The sequence below is a fragment of the Protopterus annectens genome, chromosome 7.part0 (genome assembly GCF_019279795.1).
Source record: "Protopterus annectens isolate FY-2018-M chromosome 7.part0, PAN1.0, whole genome shotgun sequence".
Lineage (NCBI taxonomy): Eukaryota > Metazoa > Chordata > Ceratodontiformes > Protopteridae > Protopterus > Protopterus annectens.
The window spans coordinates 1,682,871,212-1,682,893,355 of NC_056739.1; the positions used below are offsets into that span (position 1 = coordinate 1,682,871,212).

A 22,144-nucleotide genomic window follows, 5' to 3' on the forward strand; every position below is an offset into this window, starting at 1 on the left:
CCTCCCACTTATTCTGGACTACCTAGCGGAGCTACTTAACAATGGACTCTCCATTTTCTCCATTAAAATCCATGCCTCACCCATTTCAGCACACTTTCATGCTGAACAGCCTGATGTTCTTCATCTCACATTGCTGCAGTCCTTACACTTGGGTAGTCCGCTGTCCTCGGTCGGCCCGAATATCAAAGTATAAGGCTGACGTCGGTCAAGGCGCATTTGACTGACATCAGGACGTCAGGGTACAAATGCGCATGACCGACGTCATATCCTCAGTCTTTTTTGCCGCATGGTCCGATGCAGAAGCAGCATTGCAAGTGCCGGTTGGCGTTCTGAGATTTTTCAAGTTTGAAGTTTCAGACCGAGTTCAAAGTTGGCTAAGTACCCCGTTGGGGAATATTTTAGTTTTTTCTTGCCTCAGTGATTTACCGTTGTCAGAAAAAGTCAATAATTGTATTTCTTGTGGGAAACAGATACCGCATAGAGATTATCATACTTTGTGTATTCCTTGCTTAGGGCCTGAGCACGACGTTGTTGGCTGTCGTTCTTGTGCTAGATTTAATAAACGCACTATAAAGAGAAGGTTGGATTGTGCAAGGTTAGTCTTTGGGAAGCGGTGTAATTATAAAATGCCATCGGATGCTCCGACGCCCGCTTCTTCGAAGAAGCGCAAGGACAAGGCAGTTAAGCCTAGGCTAGAAGAACCGTCTGTACCGGACGCCGGTTCTTTGGAGGTGTCGGTGGAGCCGGTGGCTCCGGAGGTTTCTTTGTGTTCCCAGGGTGAGACCTTATTATTGCAAGATGTGGCCTCTCAGGAGGCAAGTCAGGCTGAGGGGGCTTCTCAGGTTACTATACTCCCCTCCCTTCCTAGGGTGGCTAGGCCCTCTCCTTCTGTTTCAAAGGCTTCTCCCAGAGGCAGGCCAGGTTTGGCTTCAGTTGGTGTTACCCCTAGCTCTTCAGGTACTGTGCCCAAGAAGCATATGCTTAAAATGGCAGAAGATTTGATTACTTTAATTAGGGGTTCTATGCCCCTCCTGATAAGAGACCTAGGTTGGAGCCTGAGCTGGGGGTTTTGAGCAGGCTTGGATGTTTCAGTGTCTTCGGCTGAAGACTTGCAGGAGTACTCTCCTTATTCTGATTCTGATCTGGATGATTCTACTCCTTCTGCTTCTCCTCCTGAGGATTTTTCTTTTTTAGAAACTCTTCATTCCATGAGGGAGCATTTTAAGTGGGAAGGTCAGGACTTCTCTGATTCCAGGAAAAGGCTTAGGGAATTTTGTTTTTACCCCAGCATAGGCCTTTGGCTATACCTCCTGTTTTGGATGTAGTAGAAGATGTTTTTGCAGAGGCTTCTCTTAATCCTGATTCTTTGCCTCCTGCTTCTGTTAAGCCGGATAGGTATTACAGGGTGCCTGAAGCTCATAAGTATCTTTTAAGAGTCCTAGGGCTGACCCAGAAACTGTTAGTCAGGGGCCTAAAGGTGTTAAGGCTTCGGTTGTTAAGAATCCGGTTCCTGCAGACAAAGAGGCTAGGGCCTTGGATAGATGGGGAAAGAAAGTTTATACTTCTTCCACTCTTGCTATGAGGGCTTTGAATTGCCAGTTTCACATGTTGAAATACCAGAACTATCTCCTTTCACAATTAAAGTCTAAGGTTGATGCTCTGGCAGTAGGTATTGATTGTAAAGAGTTGCAGGATTTAGTGCATGTTTCTGAACAGGTGGGTAAGCATTCTTTGCAATGTGGTTTTGATGCTGTACAGGCCTCGTCTAGGGTGGCTGCCACTGGGTCAGTTCTTCGCAGGCACGCCTGGCTAAGGGATCAAAATTTGTCTGAACATGTTAAAACAAGGATTTTAGATGCTCCTTTACAATCTGATGTGTTGTTTGGTCCTCCTGTTGAGGCAGTTTTAAAGAAAATGGAAGACAAGGCCAAGTCTATGCAGACTGTTAAAGATTTTTTGCAGGTCCAGCCTCCAAAGTTTAGTAGAAATTGGCCTACTAAGGGGTGGACGTATCCTTCTTATGATTCCCAGTCTAGGGGTAGATCTAGACGTGGTAGGGGCAGAGCTCAGGGCTCTTTCAGGCCTAGAACAGGGAGTTCTCCTGCACAGTCTTTGGGTGAGGGCAGGGGTCAGTCCTTTCGTAAACAGACCCAATGACCTACCTTTTCAGCTGCCAGAGCCTTCTCGTCTGGCAGCACCTTTGGGAGGAAGGTTGGCACTTTTCAAAGAAAATTGGAGTTTAATTACCCAAGACAGATGGGTATTGGATATCATACACCACGGTTACAGGTTTTATTTCCATACCTTGCCTCCTTTCAAAGGCATGCCAGACATTCCTCCTCAACAAAGAATAGAGGCTCACAAGCAAGTTTCTCTGTTACTCCAAATAGGGGCCATACAGCCGGTCCCTATGCCAGAAGTGGGCCTAGGATTTTACTCTCGCCTGTTCCTAGTACCAAAGAAGGGGAACACGTGGAGACCAATTTTGGATTTATCTACCCTCAACACTTATCTGGACATTCCCAAGTTCAAAATGTTGACGTTACAGCAGCTTTTACCTCTGCTGGGCAAAGATCATTGGATGGTAACTTTGGATCTCAAGGAGGCTTACCTTCATGTTCCTATCAGACTAAGTTGCAGGAAGTATCTGCGTTTTCGAGCTGGGACTTCTCACTATCAGTTCTCTGCATTGCCCTTTGGCTTATCTACTGCCCAGAGTATTCACGAAAGTTCTGGCTCCAGTGATAGCTTTCTTCAGGTTAAAAGGAATACAGATCTATCCTTATTTGGACGACTGCCTGATTTTGGCCCGAGGAAGGCAAGAGCTTCTTCATCATTTGGAATATGTGATAGCAGTGCTAAGATGCCTGGGGTATTCTGTGAGCGAAATAAAGTCCAGTCTAGTACCCTCTCAGGACATGTGCTTTCTGGGTGTGAGACTGAATACAGCATCCCAGATGGCCTTTCTAACCCCGGACAAACAAAAGAGTCTATCCCTTTACTTCCGTCAACTATCTCATCAGTCCGTGCTGACTGCAAGGACAGTCCTTCAAGCATTAGGGTTCATGGCATCTTGTATTCTGGTGCTTCCCAATGCCAAACTGCATATGAGGAAGCTACAATGGTATCTCAAAAATGTATGGACACAGCACTGCCAGGATCTGGACACTGTCATTCAAATAATACCTTGCATTCAAAAGGAATTTTATGGTGGGCTCAGGAATGTCACCTAAACAAGGGACTCTCTGTGACCCGGCCAGAGGCGAGTCAGATTTTAACGACAGATGCCTCAGACAAAGCTTGGGGAGCTCATCTACATGGAAAGTGGATACAAAACAAGTGGCCTGCCAAACTACAACATCTACATATCAACATGAAGGAGATGTTAGCAGTCCAGTTTGCATTAATAGCTTTCAAGGAATTACTTCTTCCAGGGCAGGTGTTGATTCTAACAGACAACACAACTGTCATGTGGTACATCAACAAGCAAGGGGGAACGCATTCTTATCCTCTATGCAGGCAAGCAATGATTTTGTGGGAGACTGCTCTCAGTTTACAGCTCAATCTTCAGGCAAGGTTTCTGCCAGGAGCACAGAACTCCTTAGCAGATGTGTTGAGCAGATGAATTATGGATCCCCACGAGTGGAAATTGGATCCTCAAGTATTTCAGAAATTGACAGTGTCATGGGGAACTCCAGACATAGATCTGTTCGCTTCTCCACTAAACCATCAGCTGCCAAAGTTTTGCACAAAAGGTTTCATCCCACAGCTTGGAAAGTGGATGCTCTTTCTTTCAATTGGAGCAATCTTCATGTGTATGCCTTTCCTCCTCTGCCTCTCCTCCCAAAGGTACTTCTAAAGGTCAGACAGGACAAGCCAAGGATGATTTTAATAGCTCCAGATTGGCCTCGACAGCACTGGTACCCATTACTGAGAAGTCTGGTACGGAAGCCTCCATGGCCTTTGCCTTCAATTCCACACCTGTTGTCACAGGAGGACAGCCATTTGCTGAATGTCAAACTTCACTCTCTGCACCTGACAGCCTGGCATATTCTGTTTTGAACCATAGAGGGTCTCAACTTCCACAACAAGTTTTGAATGTGATTTTGGAAGCTAGAAGGCCTAGTACAAGGAAAGTGTATGCAGATAAATGGAAGAGATTTTTATTTTGGAGTGCAGCAAAAGATTTTGATGTTTCTGAGCCTGATTTGAGTGTGGCTCTTCAATATCTCACTGAGTTACTGGACAAGGGTTTGTCTTTCTCTTCTATTAAGGTTCATGCTGCAGCAATTTCGGCTCACTATGATTGTGTCCCACCATTGTTTTCTCATCCTTTATTCAAGCAATTTCTTAGAGGGGCAAAGAATATAAGACCCCCACGAAGAGCTCCTACTCCTGCTTGGGATCTCAATTTTGTGTTGGAGAAACTCACTCTACAACCTTTTGAGCCTGCAGCTACTTCTGAGTTGAAATATTTATCATGGAAGACTGCTTTTTTGTTGGCAATTACCTCTGCAAGAAGGGTTTCTGAATTGCAGGCCCTTATGGCAGTTGAGCCTTTCTTGATTTTCCATAAGGATAGGGTATCATTACGTACTAATCCTTCCTTTATGCCTAAGGTGGTTTCTAGTGTGGCTTTAAACCAAACTATTCATTTGCCTACTTTTTATGCAAATCCCCAAAATAAACGGGAAAAGATTTTGCACACTTTAGATGTACACAGGCAGTTGCGTTATTATTTGGACAGAACTAAAGGGTTCAGGCAGTCTCAGCAGTTGTTTGTTTCTTTTGCTTTGAGTTCTCAGGGCAAGCCTGTGTCTAAACAAACTATTTCTAAGTGGATTGGGTTTTGCATTGCTTTCTGTTATTCCCATCATGGCAAGGAGGTTCCAGCTGGGATTAGGCCTCATTCCACTAGGGCTACTGCCACTTCAACAGCTTTTTGAGGGAGTGGCAACCAAGGATATTTTGGAGGCAGCTACTTGGAGTTCAGTGCATACTTTCTCTAGGCATTATCACCTGCCACTTTACTCTAAATCCAGGGCTGGTTTTGCCACTGCTGTTTTGCAGGGCATGTTGGCAGCTCCTGCTTCCTTGTAGTTAGCCATCCTCCCTTACCTCTGCTTTGGGATTCTACCCAAGTGTAAGGACTGCAGCAATGTGAGATGAAGAACATAGTACAGTTTTGTACCTACCATAAATGTAGATGTTCGAAGATCCACATTGCTGCAGTCCAATTTACCCTCCCTCCTTCCCCTCTGTAGTTAGAGGTGGTTGTGTGGGTTGGGTTGTACATATTGTGTATATTGTATTTTTTGTACATATAGTTAGTGCAAGGGTGGTTGGTTGGGTGTTTGCTGTCTTTTGGTTTTGACCTTTATTTTTAGGGTCTTCTGACATCTGGGGCAAGAAAAGACTGAGGATATGACGTCGGTCATGCGCATTTGTACCCTGACGTCCTGATGTCAGTCAAATGCGCCTTGACCGACGTCAGCCTTATACTTTGATATTCGGGCCGACCGAGGACAGCGGACTACCCAAGTGTAAGGACTGCAGCAATGTGGATCTTCGAACATCTACATTTATGGTAGGTACAAAACTGTACTTTTTCTCTCACCCTTTGATTAAGCAATTTCTCAGAGGTGTATCTAACATTAGGCCCCCTAGAAGGGCACCCACTCCAGCCTGGGACCTGAACTATGTCTTAGAAAAACTGAATTTGCCTCCCTTCGAACCAGCTGCATCAGCAGACCTAAAACACCTTTCCTGGAAGACTGCCTTCCTCTTGGCTATTACTTCAGCTAGGAGAGTGTCAGAACTTCAAGCACTCATGGCCACTGAACCCTTCATTATCTTCCATGCAGACAGGATGTCTCTCAGGACTAATCCCTCATTCATGCCAGTAGTAGTATTAGATGTGTCCCTAAACCAGGCTGTACATCTCCCCGCCTTTTTTTCACACCTTCAGAATAAAGGGGAGAGAATTCTGCACACACTGGATGTGCACAGAGAGTCAAGATACTACTTGGACAGAACAAAGTCCATTAGGAAGACAGGCTTCCACTCTTTCCCTGGGGTGAAGTCAACCAACAGTTGACCTATCTCCAAGCAGACCATTTCAAAATGGATATCTCGCTGCATACAATTCTACTACACTTTCATGGGAAAGCTCCTCCTAAATCTATCAGAACCCATTCCACTAGGGCAGCATCTACTTCCACTGCCTTCCTTAGAGGAGTACCCAACAGGGACATCCTAGAAGCTGCCACTTGGCCCTCGGTCCACACCTTCACCAGACACTACCACCTGCCCCTGTTCTCCAGGGCTAGGGCAGGCTTTGCCTCTACAGTAATGCAAGGCATGCTAGCTCAATCCTAGGAATTTCATACTTCCAGCCTTCCCTTCCTCAGCTTTGGGAATCCTCCCACAAGTGATGACTGCAACAGTGAAACATGAAGAACATAGTATAGTTGTGTACACTTAACATAAATGTAGATGTTCAAGTGTATTCACTGTTGCAGTTCTATTTTCCCTCCCACCTACCTCCTTAATCTTATCCTTCTTGGAGATTAACGGTCATTCTTGTGGCCGTGGGCCACCAGGGGCTCTTTAAAACATTTCCTTCAAGGGGCTCGTACAGGTTAGGGCAAGAAAAACTGATGTAGTGGTGCCAGATGCTCTCCTTTATACCACTGATGACCTGACGTCAGTCCAGAGGCAACAGTAGCCGGCACAGGGGAAAAGCTTGACTCTGGTATTTGGGCTGTCCGAGGGCTACCCAGCAGGGATAACCTGCAAGTGATGATTGCAACAGTGAAAAACATCTACATTTATGGTAAGTGTACACAACTGTACTTTACATTTATTGGCTGTTCACAGACAATTCTGCTTTTACCTGCATAGAACAAAAGACATCAGGGAAACAAACTAATTGTTTGTTCCTTTGCAGAATTGAAATTGGGCAAACCAGTCACAAAGGTAACGTTAGCCAGATGGCAAATTGATTGCATTTCATTTGTCTGTAGCAAATCAGGTATTACTTTACCACAAAAGGTACAAGCTCATTCAACTAGGTCCGTGACAGCTTCTTCAGTTTTTTTCTTTCCAGTGTATCCACAAAATATGTGCAGCAGCAACTTGGACTACTCCCCATGCTTTTTTTTACTCCTCATAAGTTGGATCTAGTCTCCAGGGGTAGAGCATCATTTGGTTCAACTGTGCTCAGGAATATCCTTCCTTAGAGTCCACCTGGGATTATAGGTAGCTGGGGAGTCTGTCCCATCAGTTAGGATAGAATGCAAAATTGACATCAGGTAAAGAAGTTAAGTACTTTCCATAATGATCCATCTGTGTTGTCCATTTTCATTCTTTAACTCCCTGCTCACCAACCCCCATTCTTTCCATTCACAAGCTTCTGGAAGAATGAGCTGATACAGGGCCATCATTGTCCTTGATATTGAGCTCCAGATATAGTTTCTTTCTCTATTGAGCATATGCAGTTTTATATCCCCTATATTTATGCATGTTAAACATTTTTTTTTGTGGTAAAAGTCAGCAGACAACATCTGAGGTAACTTGGGGTTGGTGCATTGTGGGTAAGGGAGAACCATGTGCTTTAGTAACATCCGAGTCTGATCCGAGGATCAGATCCAAATCCATCCGTTGAGGAAGAATGAAAACTGACGGAAGAATGAAAACAGACAACACAGATGGAATGTTATGGTAAGTATAAAACGTCTTTTTTTCATGGTGGTGACATGTTTCTGTACTTTTAGCAGAATGTAAAGATGTTCCTTCTGTTGTAGGAAATATGCTGTGAACTTGTACTACCTTCTCCGCTTCTGTTTTAAGCCCGTCTAGAATAGAGTAGTGAATGTAATTCACTATCTTCTTTCATGGTTTTAAAAACATTTCTGAAGGTTTTGACAGCTGAAGTTTCCAACAAGACTGCAGCTTTGACATTGCTTAATAGAACACACGCACACACACACACACACACACACACACATATAAATATATATATATATATATATATATATATATATATATATATATATATATATATATATTCATGTAACATTAGAACTGCTTTATAGCTAAGCTAATGTTTTCACGTTATTTATGTATTTAAGTGTTTCATTATAACCAGTTTAAACCAATTGTCTTTTTTGTGTAAATTTAAAACACTCAAGTTTTAATCTTGATTAGCAGGTCAGTTAAGTACTATTCCTACTATGAAGTCTTAATTGTGTTCTTTTTTTCCAGAGAGGAAATTAACAATGGAAGTGGACTATATCACACCAGAACTGCCAGCTGTGTTTGATGGAGTGAAACTGGCAGCTGTTGCAGCAGCTCTTTATGTCATCGTCCGATGTCTAGACCTCAACAGTCCAACTGCTACCCCAGTGCTTACTTTCAGGGACAATGCACTGTCACGCTTCCTCCTAAAATCATGCCCGCTGTTGACCAAAGAGTGAGCTCAGTTTTATAATGCACAAGTATTTTTTAAATGTTGAACTAAAAGCTCTTGGAACTCTCTTCAGTGTAGTAAATTGTTTATACTCTGCTTTTTATAATAAAAATAATGTACTTTTTCTTCTGTTTAGAAGTGGGTATTAATTTGTAATACCTACCCTTTTGTAAATTCTTTTAAGTTTAGAATCCGCATTCTAGTTGTGTAACTGTAGACTCTCTTAATGGGAGCTGGTACTAATTTTACCCCCCAACTGTGCTAGTTCTAAAAGATGAAGAAGTTACAGCGCCCTTAAATATTATAACTTTTTTTAATTTGCATTTTTTATTTTGGTAGCTAGATGTGAGACTATGTTTTGTGGCATTGTCCTAATGGTTAGAGCATTTAAGTATGACCTTTAATAGTTAGTGTACTTGAATGAACCTTGGATGAACCAATACTTGTTTGTCTGTCAGGAGCTGTAAATAAGCTTTGTTGCATGTGCCTTTCAGTATAATAAGCTCTGAAATTATCTTCTGTCTTTATATGTGTATATTTTGTTTATTTGTGTTGAATTAAGAGAAGTACAAATCAATTCCCTATGTTTTATTGAGTCAAAGATGGTGTAGAGTAGGTGCTTGAGAGGTTTAGGTGTTAGAGAGGTTGCTGGAAATAAGGCTAAAGGCCATTACAACATTTTTTTTCTTAGATACTTCTCATGAAAAGCCACTTTTGCAACACACTGCTCTGCTGACTTCCTCCACTGTAAAATACATAAGCATTTTATTGCCTGATATAAACTGGTTATTGAGCAAATACTGCTTTAGATCTTTATGAAGTTGACCCAAAAACACCTTAAATGCATTGCATATAAACATTTTACCATCACACACAAGCCACCATCAGTTTTCGTGCAGTGTTAGAAATGTATAAAAGGATAGGCGTTGTTATAAATAAGTATTGCCATCTTTGAGTTCAGGTTATAATTTGATCAGAGGTGGTGTGGCTTTAGTTATGTTTGAGTTTTTTTTTTTTGTAATTGTTGTCTTAAATTTGTATCAGTATTTTTCCTTATTTCTTCTTGTCTCACCTTGCAGGGTTGAATAGTTACTGGTTAGTATCAGAGGTCAGATTCTGGAAAGTGGATGAGCAGCTTGACTACCTCTATCATTGACCTCTTTTGCTCAGACAAGCTGAACAGCCTTGAAAGAGGGCAACACAGTAAGCCTGTGTGCAGAAAGCACAGTTGTGTAAAATCTTATAACAGTAGATGTTCTTCTCCTCACTGTTGCATTATTCCTTAAAGAAGAGTCGTCATGCCCCAGGCAGCACATTGCTCGTCCAGTATACAAAAACTTGAAAAAGATCTTGCTTGCACCATATATCACATTTTTATGCTCTCCGCACAGAATGTAGGGCACAAAAGGGACTTATGGATGGAACTACCCAGAACTGAATTGCCCAAGAAGAGAACAATCATCATAGGACAAAGGAGTCCACGCACATCCAGTATGAAAAATATGCAGAAAAAAAATGAGGGGTTGGAGGGGAAGGAGTGACTACTGCAACAGTGAAAAGGAGGACCTCTACTGTTATGGCAAGAGTTCACACAACTGCATAATGATGTTCATCATGTTTCACTGTTGCAGTCATTACAATTGGGTTATCCTGCTGGCAGGCTACCCACAGTCTGCCTGAATTCCAAAGTCTAGGTCCGGCATCAGTTGCTGTCACCTCCTCCCTAACGTCAGTGTGCCAGGGGTATAAAAGATGCAGCCGACACCATTTTCTTCAGTCATTCTTGCCGTGTGGTGCCCGAAGCAAAAGCAGTTCGCAAGTGCCGGTCGGCCGACTCCTGAGATTTTAGTGTTCGAATTTCAGATCCAAAGTTTTCATTTAAAGCTAAATATCCTGTTGGGGAAACTTTTTTCTTGCTCCAGACTGATGTCAGAAAAAGTTAATAATTGTATTTCTTGTGGGAAGCAAATACCTCATAAGGACTTTCATTCCTACTATATTCCTTGCCTAGGCCCTGACCACGACGTTGCTAATTGTAGGTTCTGTGCTAGATTCATAGATTTGTACTAGGCTAATTGCCCTTGTGAGACATTTTAAGTCTAGCCAATTATCCCCTGTGAGATTCAAACCCTGCACCTTGTGTTTGTAAGGCAAACACCTTAACCATTAGGCCACCCTCCCAACCCCATTTAACTCCCACTATTAAGCGTCGGTACGATTTTGCATTTCACTGTTTTGGCAGAAGATTTAATTACACAATGTCGTCTGGTAGCCATCCGACTACCGCAATTCACAAGAAACGCAAGGAAAAAGAAAAGGACAAGCATCCGAGGTCCAAAACTGATGACGAGGCTTCTTCTAAGCCAGTCGCCAGTTCGCCGGTTCTCAGTGAGGTGCTTTTGCAGCCCCTGACGCCCGCTACTTTAGAGCTGCAGACCGCTACAGACTCCCACGTGGAGCCGACTAGGCCGCTGGAAACTCAAGGTATTGGAACCTCGGAAAATATTCCGTCAGATGGGTCTGGAGTCACTGAGCAGGCATCGGCTTCTGAGGGTGTTTTCAGGCCAACACAATTATATGTAAAAATGACTTCAGCTTCAAAGGCAAAGACTAAAGCACCTTTAAAGACAAAGAAACAAGTACAACAGCCCCATGGATAGGCCACCATGCCTAAAAATCAGATGCTCAAAATGGCCGAAGACCTAATTACTTTGATCAGGGGTTCCCATCCCCCTCCTGATAAGAGGCCTAGGCAAGAGACAGAATATGAATCTTCAGATCAGGTTTCCATTTCATCTGATACCTCTTCTGACCAGGAAACCTCTCTTCCTCCCTATGAGGATTCTGATGCTGAAGAATCTATCCCTTCAGCCTCTCCTCCTGAGGATTATTCTTTTGGGGAAACTCTGCATACCATGAGGAAGCATTTTCACTGGGAGAGCCAAGATTATTCAGAATCTAAGAAAAGGCTCAGAGATTTCCTTTTACTGCCTCAGCACAGGCCCCTTGCTATTCCTCCTGTTAGACATTGTAGATGATGTCTTTTCAGAGTCCACTCTGACTCCTGACTCCTTGCCTCCAGCTCCTGTTAAGCCAGACAGATACTACAGGGTTCCTGATTCACATAAATTTCTTTTTAAAAACCCTGCTGCTGACCCAGAAACTATCTCTCAGGGTCCCAGAGGGGTCAAGGCTTCCACTGCAAAAAACCCTACCCCCTCTGACGGGGATTCTAGGGCACTGGACAGATGGGGAAAAAAGATTTACACTTCTGCTACCTTGGCTATAAGGGCTTTAAATTGTCAGTTTCATCTGCTTAAATATCAGCAATATATTATGTCACTGCTTAAACAGAAAATGTTGATAAATTCTGATTGTGCAGAAAACAAAGAAATGCAGGATTTGTTGCATGCAGCTGGACAAGTTGGAAAGCATACTTTGCAATGTGGTTTTAATTCTCTGGAGGCCTCCTGCAGGGCCGCTGTTACGGGTTCTGTCATCAGGAGGCATGCTTGGTTAAAGGAACAGAATCTGCCTGATCATGTTAAAGCAAAATTATTAGATGCTCCATTACAGCATGATACCTTGTTTGGTGTTAAAGCAGGGGAGGCGTTGAAGAAAATGGAGGACAAAGCAAAATCTATGCAAATAGTCAAGGATTTCTTACAGGTACAGCCTCCAAGATTTAGCAGACACCGGCCTACAAAGAATTGGCCTTTTCTTTTCCAGTGTCAGAGAGGCCACAAAGGGGCAGATACAGACGCCCTAGAAGCAGGTCCCAGCCCCAAGGCACATACAGGTCTAAACAATGGGGCGCTTCTACCTCCAAAAGCGGAGAAGACAAATCACAGCCTTACAGGAAACAGTCCCAATGACTTCCCCCTGCCTGCGCCAAAAACTTATCTTCTGGCAGCACCTTTAGAGGGGAAAACTAGCACTTTTTCATCAAAAATTGGCACATGATAACCCAGGACAAATGGGTCTTGAACATAGTGTCACAAGGTTACAAGTTTCGCTTTCATACCCTGCCCAAGGGCTCACGGTTTGCCAGACCTGCCAAAAAATCAATGGGCTGAGGCACAAAAGCAAATTTCATCCCTCATGAACATGAGGGCCATTCAGCAAGTACCAGAGCAAGAGCAGGGACAAGGATTTTACTCAAGACTGTTCTTGGTGCCCAGAAAGGACAAAGCCTGGAGACCAATACTGGACCTATCTATTCTAAACACATATCTGGATATTCCAAAATTCAAAATGTTGAGACTGCAGCAGCTTCTGCCCATGCTGGGCAAGAAGACTTGGCTTGTGACTTTAAACCTAAAAGAGACATACCTGCACATCCCAATCAGACAATCATGCAGAAGATGCCTCAGATTCATGACTGGCTCAATGCACTACCAATTCTCTGCACCCTTTGGCTTATCTACTGCACCCAGGGTGTTCACAAAATGCCTGGCTCCAGTAATTGCATTTTGCAGACAAAGAGGAATACAAATGTATCCTTATTTGGGTGACTGCCTCATTCAAGCAGAGAACAAGGACATTCTACTACAGCATCTGGCATTTGTAAAAAGATTACTAGCATGCCTAGGGTACATGGAAAACAAAAATAATTCAAAACTTATACCCTCTCAAGAGATAATATTCCTGGGTGCAAGCTTAAGTACAACTGCCCAGGTAGCTTATCTCACACCAGACAAAGGCAACAGTAATTACCCTCATTCCCTGCCTGCAACAGGAGTTTCGATGGTGGGCAAAGGCCTGCCACCACAACAAGGGACAGCCATTCACTTTACCCCCCAGCCAGGCAGACATTAACAACAGATGCATCAGATTATGCCTGGGGGGCCCACATGGCAGGAAGATGTATTCAGGGCACATGGTCCGCAAGCCAAATGCAGCTGCATATCAATCAAAAAGAGATGCTAGCTGTTCAGAATGCCCTGACAGCCTTCAAGGATCTACTTCATCCAGGACAACTACTGATAAAGACGGACAATACCACAGTCATGTGGTACATAAACAAGCATGGAGGCACTCATTCCTACCCCCTTTGCAGACTGGCCATGACTTTGTGGGACACAGCATTGCCTTACCAAGTACATCTGCAGACACAATTCCTGCCAGGAAAGATAAAATACTCTGGCAGACGAACTAAGCAGAAACCTCTTGGATCCCCATGAGTTGAAAATGGATCCGCAAGTCTTCAGCATGATAATAGGGAAATGGGGATGACCGGACATAGATCTGTTTGCCTCCCCTCACAACTGCCAACTACAGAAATTCGGACTTATCACAAGCAAGCATGGAAAGTGGCAAGCATGGAAAGTGGATGCTCTATCTTTCAGATGGAAAAACTTAACAGTATATGCCTTTCCTCCACTGCCCCTCCTCCCCAAGGTACTCCTAAAAGTCGGACAAGAGAAGCCAAAAATTATACTGATTGCCCCAGACTGGCACCGCCAGCACTGGTACCCAATCCTAAGGAACCTGTCTCAATACCCAGCCTGGACATTACCTCAAATTCCTCACTTACTGTCCCAACAAAACAATCAGATCCTGCACAGCCAACTCAAGACCTTAAATGTGGCAGCATGGCGGATAATGTAGTCATTCAAAACACCCCTCTTTCTAAAGCGGTGATGGGTGTTATTTTGGAAGCCAGGAGGCCTAGTACCAGAAATTCTTATGCTGAAAAATGGAAGAGATTCTGTGCCTGGAACCAGGCACAAGGGATTGACACGGTTGTACCAAATATTCCTCAGATTTTGCAATACTTAACTGAGATGCTGAACAAAGGCCTATCCTTTTCATCAATTAAGATTCATGCCTCTACCATTTCAGCTCATTACAATACATAGTCACCTATTTTTTCTCATCCCTTACTAAGGCAGTACCTCAGAGGAGCCAAAAACTTAAGGTCTCCAAGGAGATCACCAATACCTGCATGGGACCTCAATTATGTCTTGGAAAAACTCACCCTTCCTCCTTTTGAGCCAGCCAATAAAGCTGATATAAAATTCTCATCTTGGAAGACAGCTCTGCTTCTAGCAATAACCTCTGCAAGATGAGTCTCAGAGCTACAGGCACTCATGGCTTTGGTTGGAACCTTTTTATAATTTTCCATCCAGATAGGGTTTCTCTGAGGACAAACCCGACATTTATGCCTAAGGTAGTGTCCAGTGTGGCCCTTAATCAAACTACTCACTTGCCTACCTTTTATCCTAACCCACAGAATACGGGTGAGAGATTTCTGCATTCTTTGGACATACACAGACAGCTGCACTTCTCCGTGGACAGAAACAAAGCTTTCAGAAAGACTGTGCAATTACTAGTGGCATATGCTGCAGGATCATAAGGAAAGGCTATCTCAAAGCAGAAAATTTCAAAGTGGATAGGTCACTGCATTCATTTCTGCTATTCACAACATGGCAAATGAGTGCCTAAGGCCATTAGGCCACATTCAACCAGAGCAACAGCCACTTCAGCAGCCTTCCTTAGAGGAGTACCAACCAAATACATTTTAGAGGCTGCAACCTGGAACTCAGTGCACACTGTAAAGCACTATCACTTACCACTCTACTCTAAATCCAGGGCAGGCTTTGCCACTGCAGTTCTGCAAGGCCTCATAGCTGCTCCTAATCCTATTTAGCTCCAGCCTCCCAACCTCAGCTTTGGGATTCAACCCAATTGTAATGACTGCAACAGTGAAACACGATGAACACAGTACAGTTGTGCACCTACCATAAATGTAGATGTTCGAGTGTATTCACTGTTGTAGTCCAGGTTACCCACCCACCATCCCCCTTATCTTTGCTGGAACCTATCTGTACTTCTCTATTCTATACAATCAATGTGGTGTATTTGCTGGTAGAGGAAAGAATAATTTACTTTGGTGCATGTATGCTTTATTGACATATTTTTAGCCTACCCTTTTGGGGGCACCTGACATCTGGGGCAAGAAAAAATGAAGAAAATAGCGTCGGCTGCATCTTTTATACCCCTGGTGCACTGACATCAGGGAGGAGGCGACAGCAACCGACGCCAACCTAGACATTGGAATTCAGGCCGACTGCGGGTAGCCTGCCAGCAGGATAAAGCAATTGTAATGACTGCAACAGTGAATACACTCGGACATCTACATTTATGGTAGGTACACAACTGTACTTTCTCCTGTGTCACTGTTGCAGTATTCCTTAAAGAACAGAGAGTAAAAAAAGGAACAAAATGGGAGGTGATAGGCTGAAAAGAGCCCACAACAAACCCACATAAAATGGTTTCAGCAAAACCTGCTCTGGCCCTAGAAACCACATCCAGCTTACAATGCTTAGTAAAGGTATGCACTGAAGCCCAAGTAACAGCTTCAAGGATGGAATTTGGTGTCCAGTGCCTAGAAGGCACCAGAAGAGGCAACAGCCCTAGTAGAATGAGCTCTAACAGAAGCAGACAGAGACTTGCCATCAAAAGAGTAGCAAAAAGAAATGGCCTTAGATATCCAGGGGGAGATGGTTTCCTTGGAAGCAGTCAAGCCCAAAGACCTGGGATGAAAGGAAACATAAATCTGATCAGATTTACAAGCAGACCTAGTTTTATCCAAATAGTACCAAAGTTGTCTGTGCAAATCCAAAGTATGCAGGACCCTGTCAGTAGCAGACTGAGGAGAAGGGAAAAAGGAAGGGAATTGCACCAACTGATTCAAGAGCAACTCATTGATTACCTTGGGCATAAAAGAAGGAGATTAGTATGAAGGGAACACCCTGTCCCTGTGAAAATCCAAAAAAGGAGGACTGACTATAAGGGCCTAGTGCTCAGAAACCCTCCGAGCAGAAGTAAGAGACAGCAACAAAATGGTCTTCCAGGTACAATGTTGCAAAGAAGCAGAATCTGCAGCCTCAAAAGGAGCCGGAGTCAGTTTTTCCAAAATAAAATTAAGGTCCCAGGAGGAAGACTGTTTTCTTGGAGGCCTAATATGCAGGACGCCTTTAAGAAATTGGTTGACCTCAAAATGATAAGGCAAAGGAGGAGTCCAGGGCAGACTAGCAGGAATGGCTGACAAATGGGCCTTTACTGAAGAATAGGCCAAGCCAGACTGGAACAACTGACAAAAATAAGACAGGATCAAAGGGACCCCCCACTGAAAGAGTTCTGGTTACAGGCATGGCACCAGACTGAGAATCTTTTCCATTTGGACATGTAACTGGTGAGGGTTTCCTTGCCTCTGTAAAACCCTGAGCATGTCCTCAGAAAAGAGGTTCCTGAAAGGGAACAAAACCCTTTCACCCACAATGTCACTTGAGCTGTGAACAAGTGGGGATGGATGAGATGCCATGTCCTTTGTGAGGAGATCCAACCTGTGAGGTAACTTGTGGTGCTTGCCCCTGGCCAGATGCATTAAGAGGGGGAACCAGTGCTGTCTCAGCCAAAAGGGTGTCTCTAGCAAAATTTTTGGGGAGTCCAGCTGAATCTTCTGCAGGACTTTTGGAAGTGGAGGAAGAGGAGGAAAAGCATAAAGAAACCTCCCCTTCCAAAGAAAGGAAGGAAGGGGTGTTTGTCTTCCAGGCCAGATGGCATGTCACTCTGGAACAGAATAGGGGAAGCTGTCTGTTCACAGGGGAGGCATAAACATGTACCTCAGGAATACCCCACCAATGGACAGTGTCCAGAAACGCATCTTTGTGAAGCATGCATTCATGAGCCTGTGTTTTGGACCTGCTCAGGGAGTCTGCAATAATATTCTGCTGTGAAGGAATGCATTACGTCCTTAAGAGTTTAACTGATAACTGAGAGCCACATCCCAAGCCTGAAGTGCCATCCTGCAGAGGAGGTAAGAGTTCATTCCCCACTGCTTGTTGACATACCACAGCACTGTAATGTTATCTGTGTTATCTGATGAAGTCCATTTAGGACGAAAACGCTTAGACTGTGAAGGCGTTCATTTTATTGATTTTGTGCTTGTGCACTACTTTTTGAGTCTAAATAAACTTGAAAGGCTTGTTTTCAGCCTACTTCGTTCTCCGCTTTCAGTTTTTGTTTTGTGGAGTTTGGTCAGAGGGATATCGCTTTTTCTTGGTTATCTGTGTACATCTTCAAGGGGCCGGGAGAGAACATGGGGTGAAAAGCCTGAAGGGCCAGTATCAGAGCGCCCATCTGTTAATGTTTATATAGTCTGACATCAGGAGTAGGCCAAAGACTCTGAACGTTCAAGTCACCAAGAGATTGCCCCACCCCATGTCCAAGGCATCCGTGAACAGCTGCTGAGAAGGGACTGGAGGCTGAAAGGGCCCGCTTGGGTTGAAGGCCAACTGTCAAAACCATCACTTGAATTTCTTCTTGAGACAGAGAAGGAAAGGTACATTGAAATTCAGAAAGTGATTATGCTGTAGCAAAACTGATTTGAGGTACCATTTGAAGCTTCTGCTTTTCCAGTCTGGTAAGAGGAAGCAACAGAATAGAATTGGCCAGGAATCTCAGGGCCTGAAAAAACTCCTTGGCTGGCAGTCAGGGGAAGAGACTGAAAGAAGGCAATCAACAACAATACATTTGGAGGTGGAAGAGAGGCCAACATTGGCACCATCCAAATCCTGCAACCCCAAATACACATGATCCTGAGAGGGAGTTAGGACTGACTTTTGGAAGTTGATAGTAAACCCCAGACTTGGAAGAAGAGAGAGACTGAACTGCAGATCCTGCAACAGTTGATTAAGAGAAGGTGCCTGAATCAAAACGTTGTCTAGATAAGGAAAAATCTGTCTTGGAGCCTGAAGAAAACCATCACAGGAACTAGGCATTTTGTTAATACCCTTGGGGTAGTAGAGCGGCCAAAGGTCTAAGCAGTGAACTGAAAATGGGAGGAAAACACAGAGAAACGTAAAAACTTCCCTAAGAAAAGATGAATAGGAATATGAAGGTAAGCATCTTTCAGATCCAAGGGCACCAGAAAAGCTGGGGTAATAAAGGAGGAAGCAGAGTTTGAAGAGTAAGCAACTGAAAGGAAGGGATCTCGTGAAAGACTTTGAGCTGGGAGAGATCCAAAATAGGTCTCCAAGTGCCCACCTTCCGAGAAACGAGGAACAGCTGGGAATAAAAACCCCTTCCCACTTGGGAAGGGGGGGGACAGGTTGAATGGTCCCTTGGTTCAACAGGAGCCCTTAAACCCCTGGGAAGTGAGGAATTTGCTCTAGAGGAGGTTGAGGAATCCCAGAAAAAGGAAGGAGAAATTTCAGTACCATGAGGTAACTCTAACAAATGATAGAAAGAAGAGAGCAATATAGTCAGATTTTTATTTTTTTATTTTAATAAAATCTCAGTGGTCCTCTGCCTTGTTGTTGGATTTGGCTTTACTATATTCTTTTTGGTTTTTAGTGGTAGTGCATGTCTTTATTGAGAGAGTGATAGAAAGAACCCAAGAGTCTGAAGTGATGAGACACCAATTTGGAAGACAAAGGGAGAGCCAAAGGGACAAAGGAACTTGGCCTGAAGGCAGGGGGTGTGAATTGTGAACGAGAAGCACGCTCGTCAGATAAAGGAGGCTTCTGTGTCAGAAACCTGAGAAGCCTTAGCAGAGGGAACACATCACTCACCCGTCCTGCCCTTAGAGTGTTTCCAGGGTTGCCTGCAGCAGTCCCAAAAAGATGAGTATTATCCAAAGGAGCATCCAACAACTTGGCCTTAATGTCCTTGGGTAGAGACTGGAGGCAAAGCCATGAATAATGCCTCATGACAGACCCAAAAGCTGCAGCCCTAGAAGAGGCATCAGCAGCATCATAGTTACACTTGAGTGGCGAGCCACTTGAGAAACAGAACCTAAAAAAAAAAAAGAAAAGATAACGCAGAGGATTTGCCATCAGAATCAGGGAGGGCAGAGATAAACTGATGAGCCTGAGCAATCAAGGCCAGAACATACGTGGTTATTTGGGTCAGGTAATTAATGGCCCTAAAGGCCAAAGTAGAGGTAGTGTAAACTTTCTTGCCAATCCTCTCCATTGCCCTACTATCCTTACCAGAAGGCAACTTTGGAAGAGGGCAAAAGCTTAGAAGGTTTGTCAGAAGAGTCTGACACCACAGCAGGATCAGCAGAAGAACAGCTAAATAAAAGTAGACAGTCCTCTGGAACCTCATGGAACCTGTCCGGTATCTTAGGAGCAGGAGGCTGAGAATCGGGAGACTTGGAAACAGCAATGAAAGTATGTAACAAGGCAGCCAACACAGGAGGAACTGCTGATGGTTCAGGAGTATCCACCTGAAGCAACTCCTATCTTCTCTGAATATCCAAAAATTGAGAAGAATCCCACTTAAAAAATTCCATCATCCTAGCAATTGTGCTCCCAGAGGACAATTCCTCGAAAGGAGACTCAGGATTAAGACTGCTCATCATCAGAACCATAAGCCAAAGGTGAAGGTGTCTGTGAAGAATAGGTCAGAGACCCTTCACCAGACAAGGAATCCTCATCTGAGGAATCTGATTCCCTCACCCATTTGGAAAAGGTAGAAGCACAAGGAGGCACCGGTACTGTAGCCCCTTGAGGAGGCTTTAGGGCCATTAAGGCAGTGAACAAGCCCTGAGTAAACTCCTGTCATTCCCTTTGAGACTCTGTAGGGCAGACTGAAACATGCTTCAGTTTTTTTTTTTTTTTTTTTTTTTTTTTGTAGAGGGGACATCAGCTGTAACAAATACCGGAGGTTCTGACCCTTTGTGACATTCGAGAAGAAAACCCAAAACTTCCTCACTGACCAATATCTGTGGAATTCCTCGACCCTCTGAGATAATCAACCACAGTTCCCTCTCAGCATCTGGAGCAGATGCCTGCAAAGCCACAGAGGATGTGCAAAAAGAATGATTCATGCAAGCCTCGGGGGGGGGGGGGGGTCACAGCAGAGGAATCAACCGTAAACACCAAATGACCTGCAGAACTATATCCTGCTTTTAGAGGGGCATCCACTGGAGGCTGGACAGCTAAAGATTCCAGCCACGACTTCTTATCTAGGGGAAGTATCTTGGGTTTAAAGGATTCTACCAGGGTACCCTAGGCTAACTGTCTAAGCTGTTGGTTCTCAAGATAAATGGCCAGGGAAGACAAATGGCTTCTGAGTGTGTTTGGCATAAATGCCTTACAGATACTACAAGAAGTGTAGTTGTGGAAAGCGCCCAAACAAAAAAGACAGTGTTTGTGATGATCCATATGGGGAATCTGCCTCCCATACTGACATTTTCCCCTCTTGGATGACATGAACTCTGGGTAATGATAAAAAAATACAAGACTAAAAGTAATTTTAAAAATAAAGATAAAAACAAAAATAACCCCAGCAGGGCAATTATCTGGTGTTGCTAAATATTCAGTACAGCAACAAAAATGTTCAAACCAACTGGCAACAACGGTGTTTGAACTGGCAGCAAAAGAAATTCTGGATAGTTGTGTCTGTACATTCCTTTTATATCCTTCATTCTGTATGGGGAGCATAAATATGATGTACGGCACTAACAAGATCTCTTTCAAGCTTTTCTATATTGGCTGAGCGACAGCCTGACCCAGAGCAGGACTTCTTTAACGAATACTGCAACAGTGATATAGAAGGACATCACTATGTGCTCATCACAGGTCAAGTGCTCCAGGATCTTTTGGTGTGGAGTACTGAGCAAGAGGACTGCTTGCCTTGTAGCTGAAACTTGAGGATTGTATTTTTAGACTGTTTAGACACCCCTAGAGATAATTGGGCATAAATCTGCGTATCCTCTCTCTTATGCATCATGATCCAGTATCTACCACAGCTTAGCAGCAACTATTCCTCACAGCTAAGCATAGTGGTTTCAGAATCATGCTTCAGGTTGTGAATGGTTTTCAAAAAGTGTCAACCTTGTCTGAAACTCTGGCAAATTATGGCACTGTCTAGTGTATTGATAGTGTGCAATAATTTTGAGACTGCTTAAGTCATACATTATAAGGTATGATGAAAGAGTAGAAGTTGAGCATTTATTACAAATCAAAAGACTACAAGTTTGTTTTTTTGTATTGAAAATTAAAAGCATAGTTTACATTTTTTAGTGTAGGTTTCCACTTGTAATTGAGGTACCACAACCTCAGATGATAACATTATTCGTTAAAATCTTGTGTGGTATTTTGGCTTTTTTTTCCCTTAAGTCTATTCTAATTTTTTTTTTCTTCTGCCCTTCAGACGTGTCCTTTCCTGCTTGCCCATAGGTGATTTATATATTAGTTGCTGTTGTCTTAAGGTTGCATAGTAGATGCACTCGTAAAGCTGCTGAAGTCTGTAATATGAACACTTTTGTATAGTGTGCATTTGTTTAACCCACTGCTTTTTACAACTGTTGTCGGTAAAGGGACCATTTTATTTTACGCTAGTGTTTTCCTTTATTTTCCTGGTCAAGAACCTCTGCGGTCTCCCCATCTGCTGCATGTGCTTGGCAAGGTACATGCCGAAGGGGGAATTGTACTCGATAATTGGTCTGATAAGGGAGGAGTACAGGGATGTTATGACCTCATTGTTCCTGGATGAAATACCTTTAGTAATGAGGTGGGCCATGTAGAAAGCCTTTTGTATAACAGAGGCAACGTGATGGTCAAAAGTTAGGTTGCTGTCAACCTGGGTGCCCAAGTCCCTCAAGACTGCATGCTTAGTAAATTGTTATTAATGTGATAATTAGTGAGGATGCCATTT

The 22,144-nt window shown here is 43.6% G+C and overlaps 1 protein-coding gene across 1 annotated transcript in view; it reads left to right on the forward strand.

Annotated features, from left to right (window-relative positions):
• ABHD2 (abhydrolase domain containing 2, acylglycerol lipase) overlaps positions 1–22,144 on the forward strand; it is a 1,158,770-nt gene that overhangs the window by 229,321 nt on the left and 907,305 nt on the right. The window contains 1 exon segment of the mRNA XM_044078196.1: positions 8,266–8,490. Within this exon segment, the coding sequence (XP_043934131.1) occupies positions 8,280–8,490 (211 nt within the window). The 5' untranslated portion in view covers positions 8,266–8,279.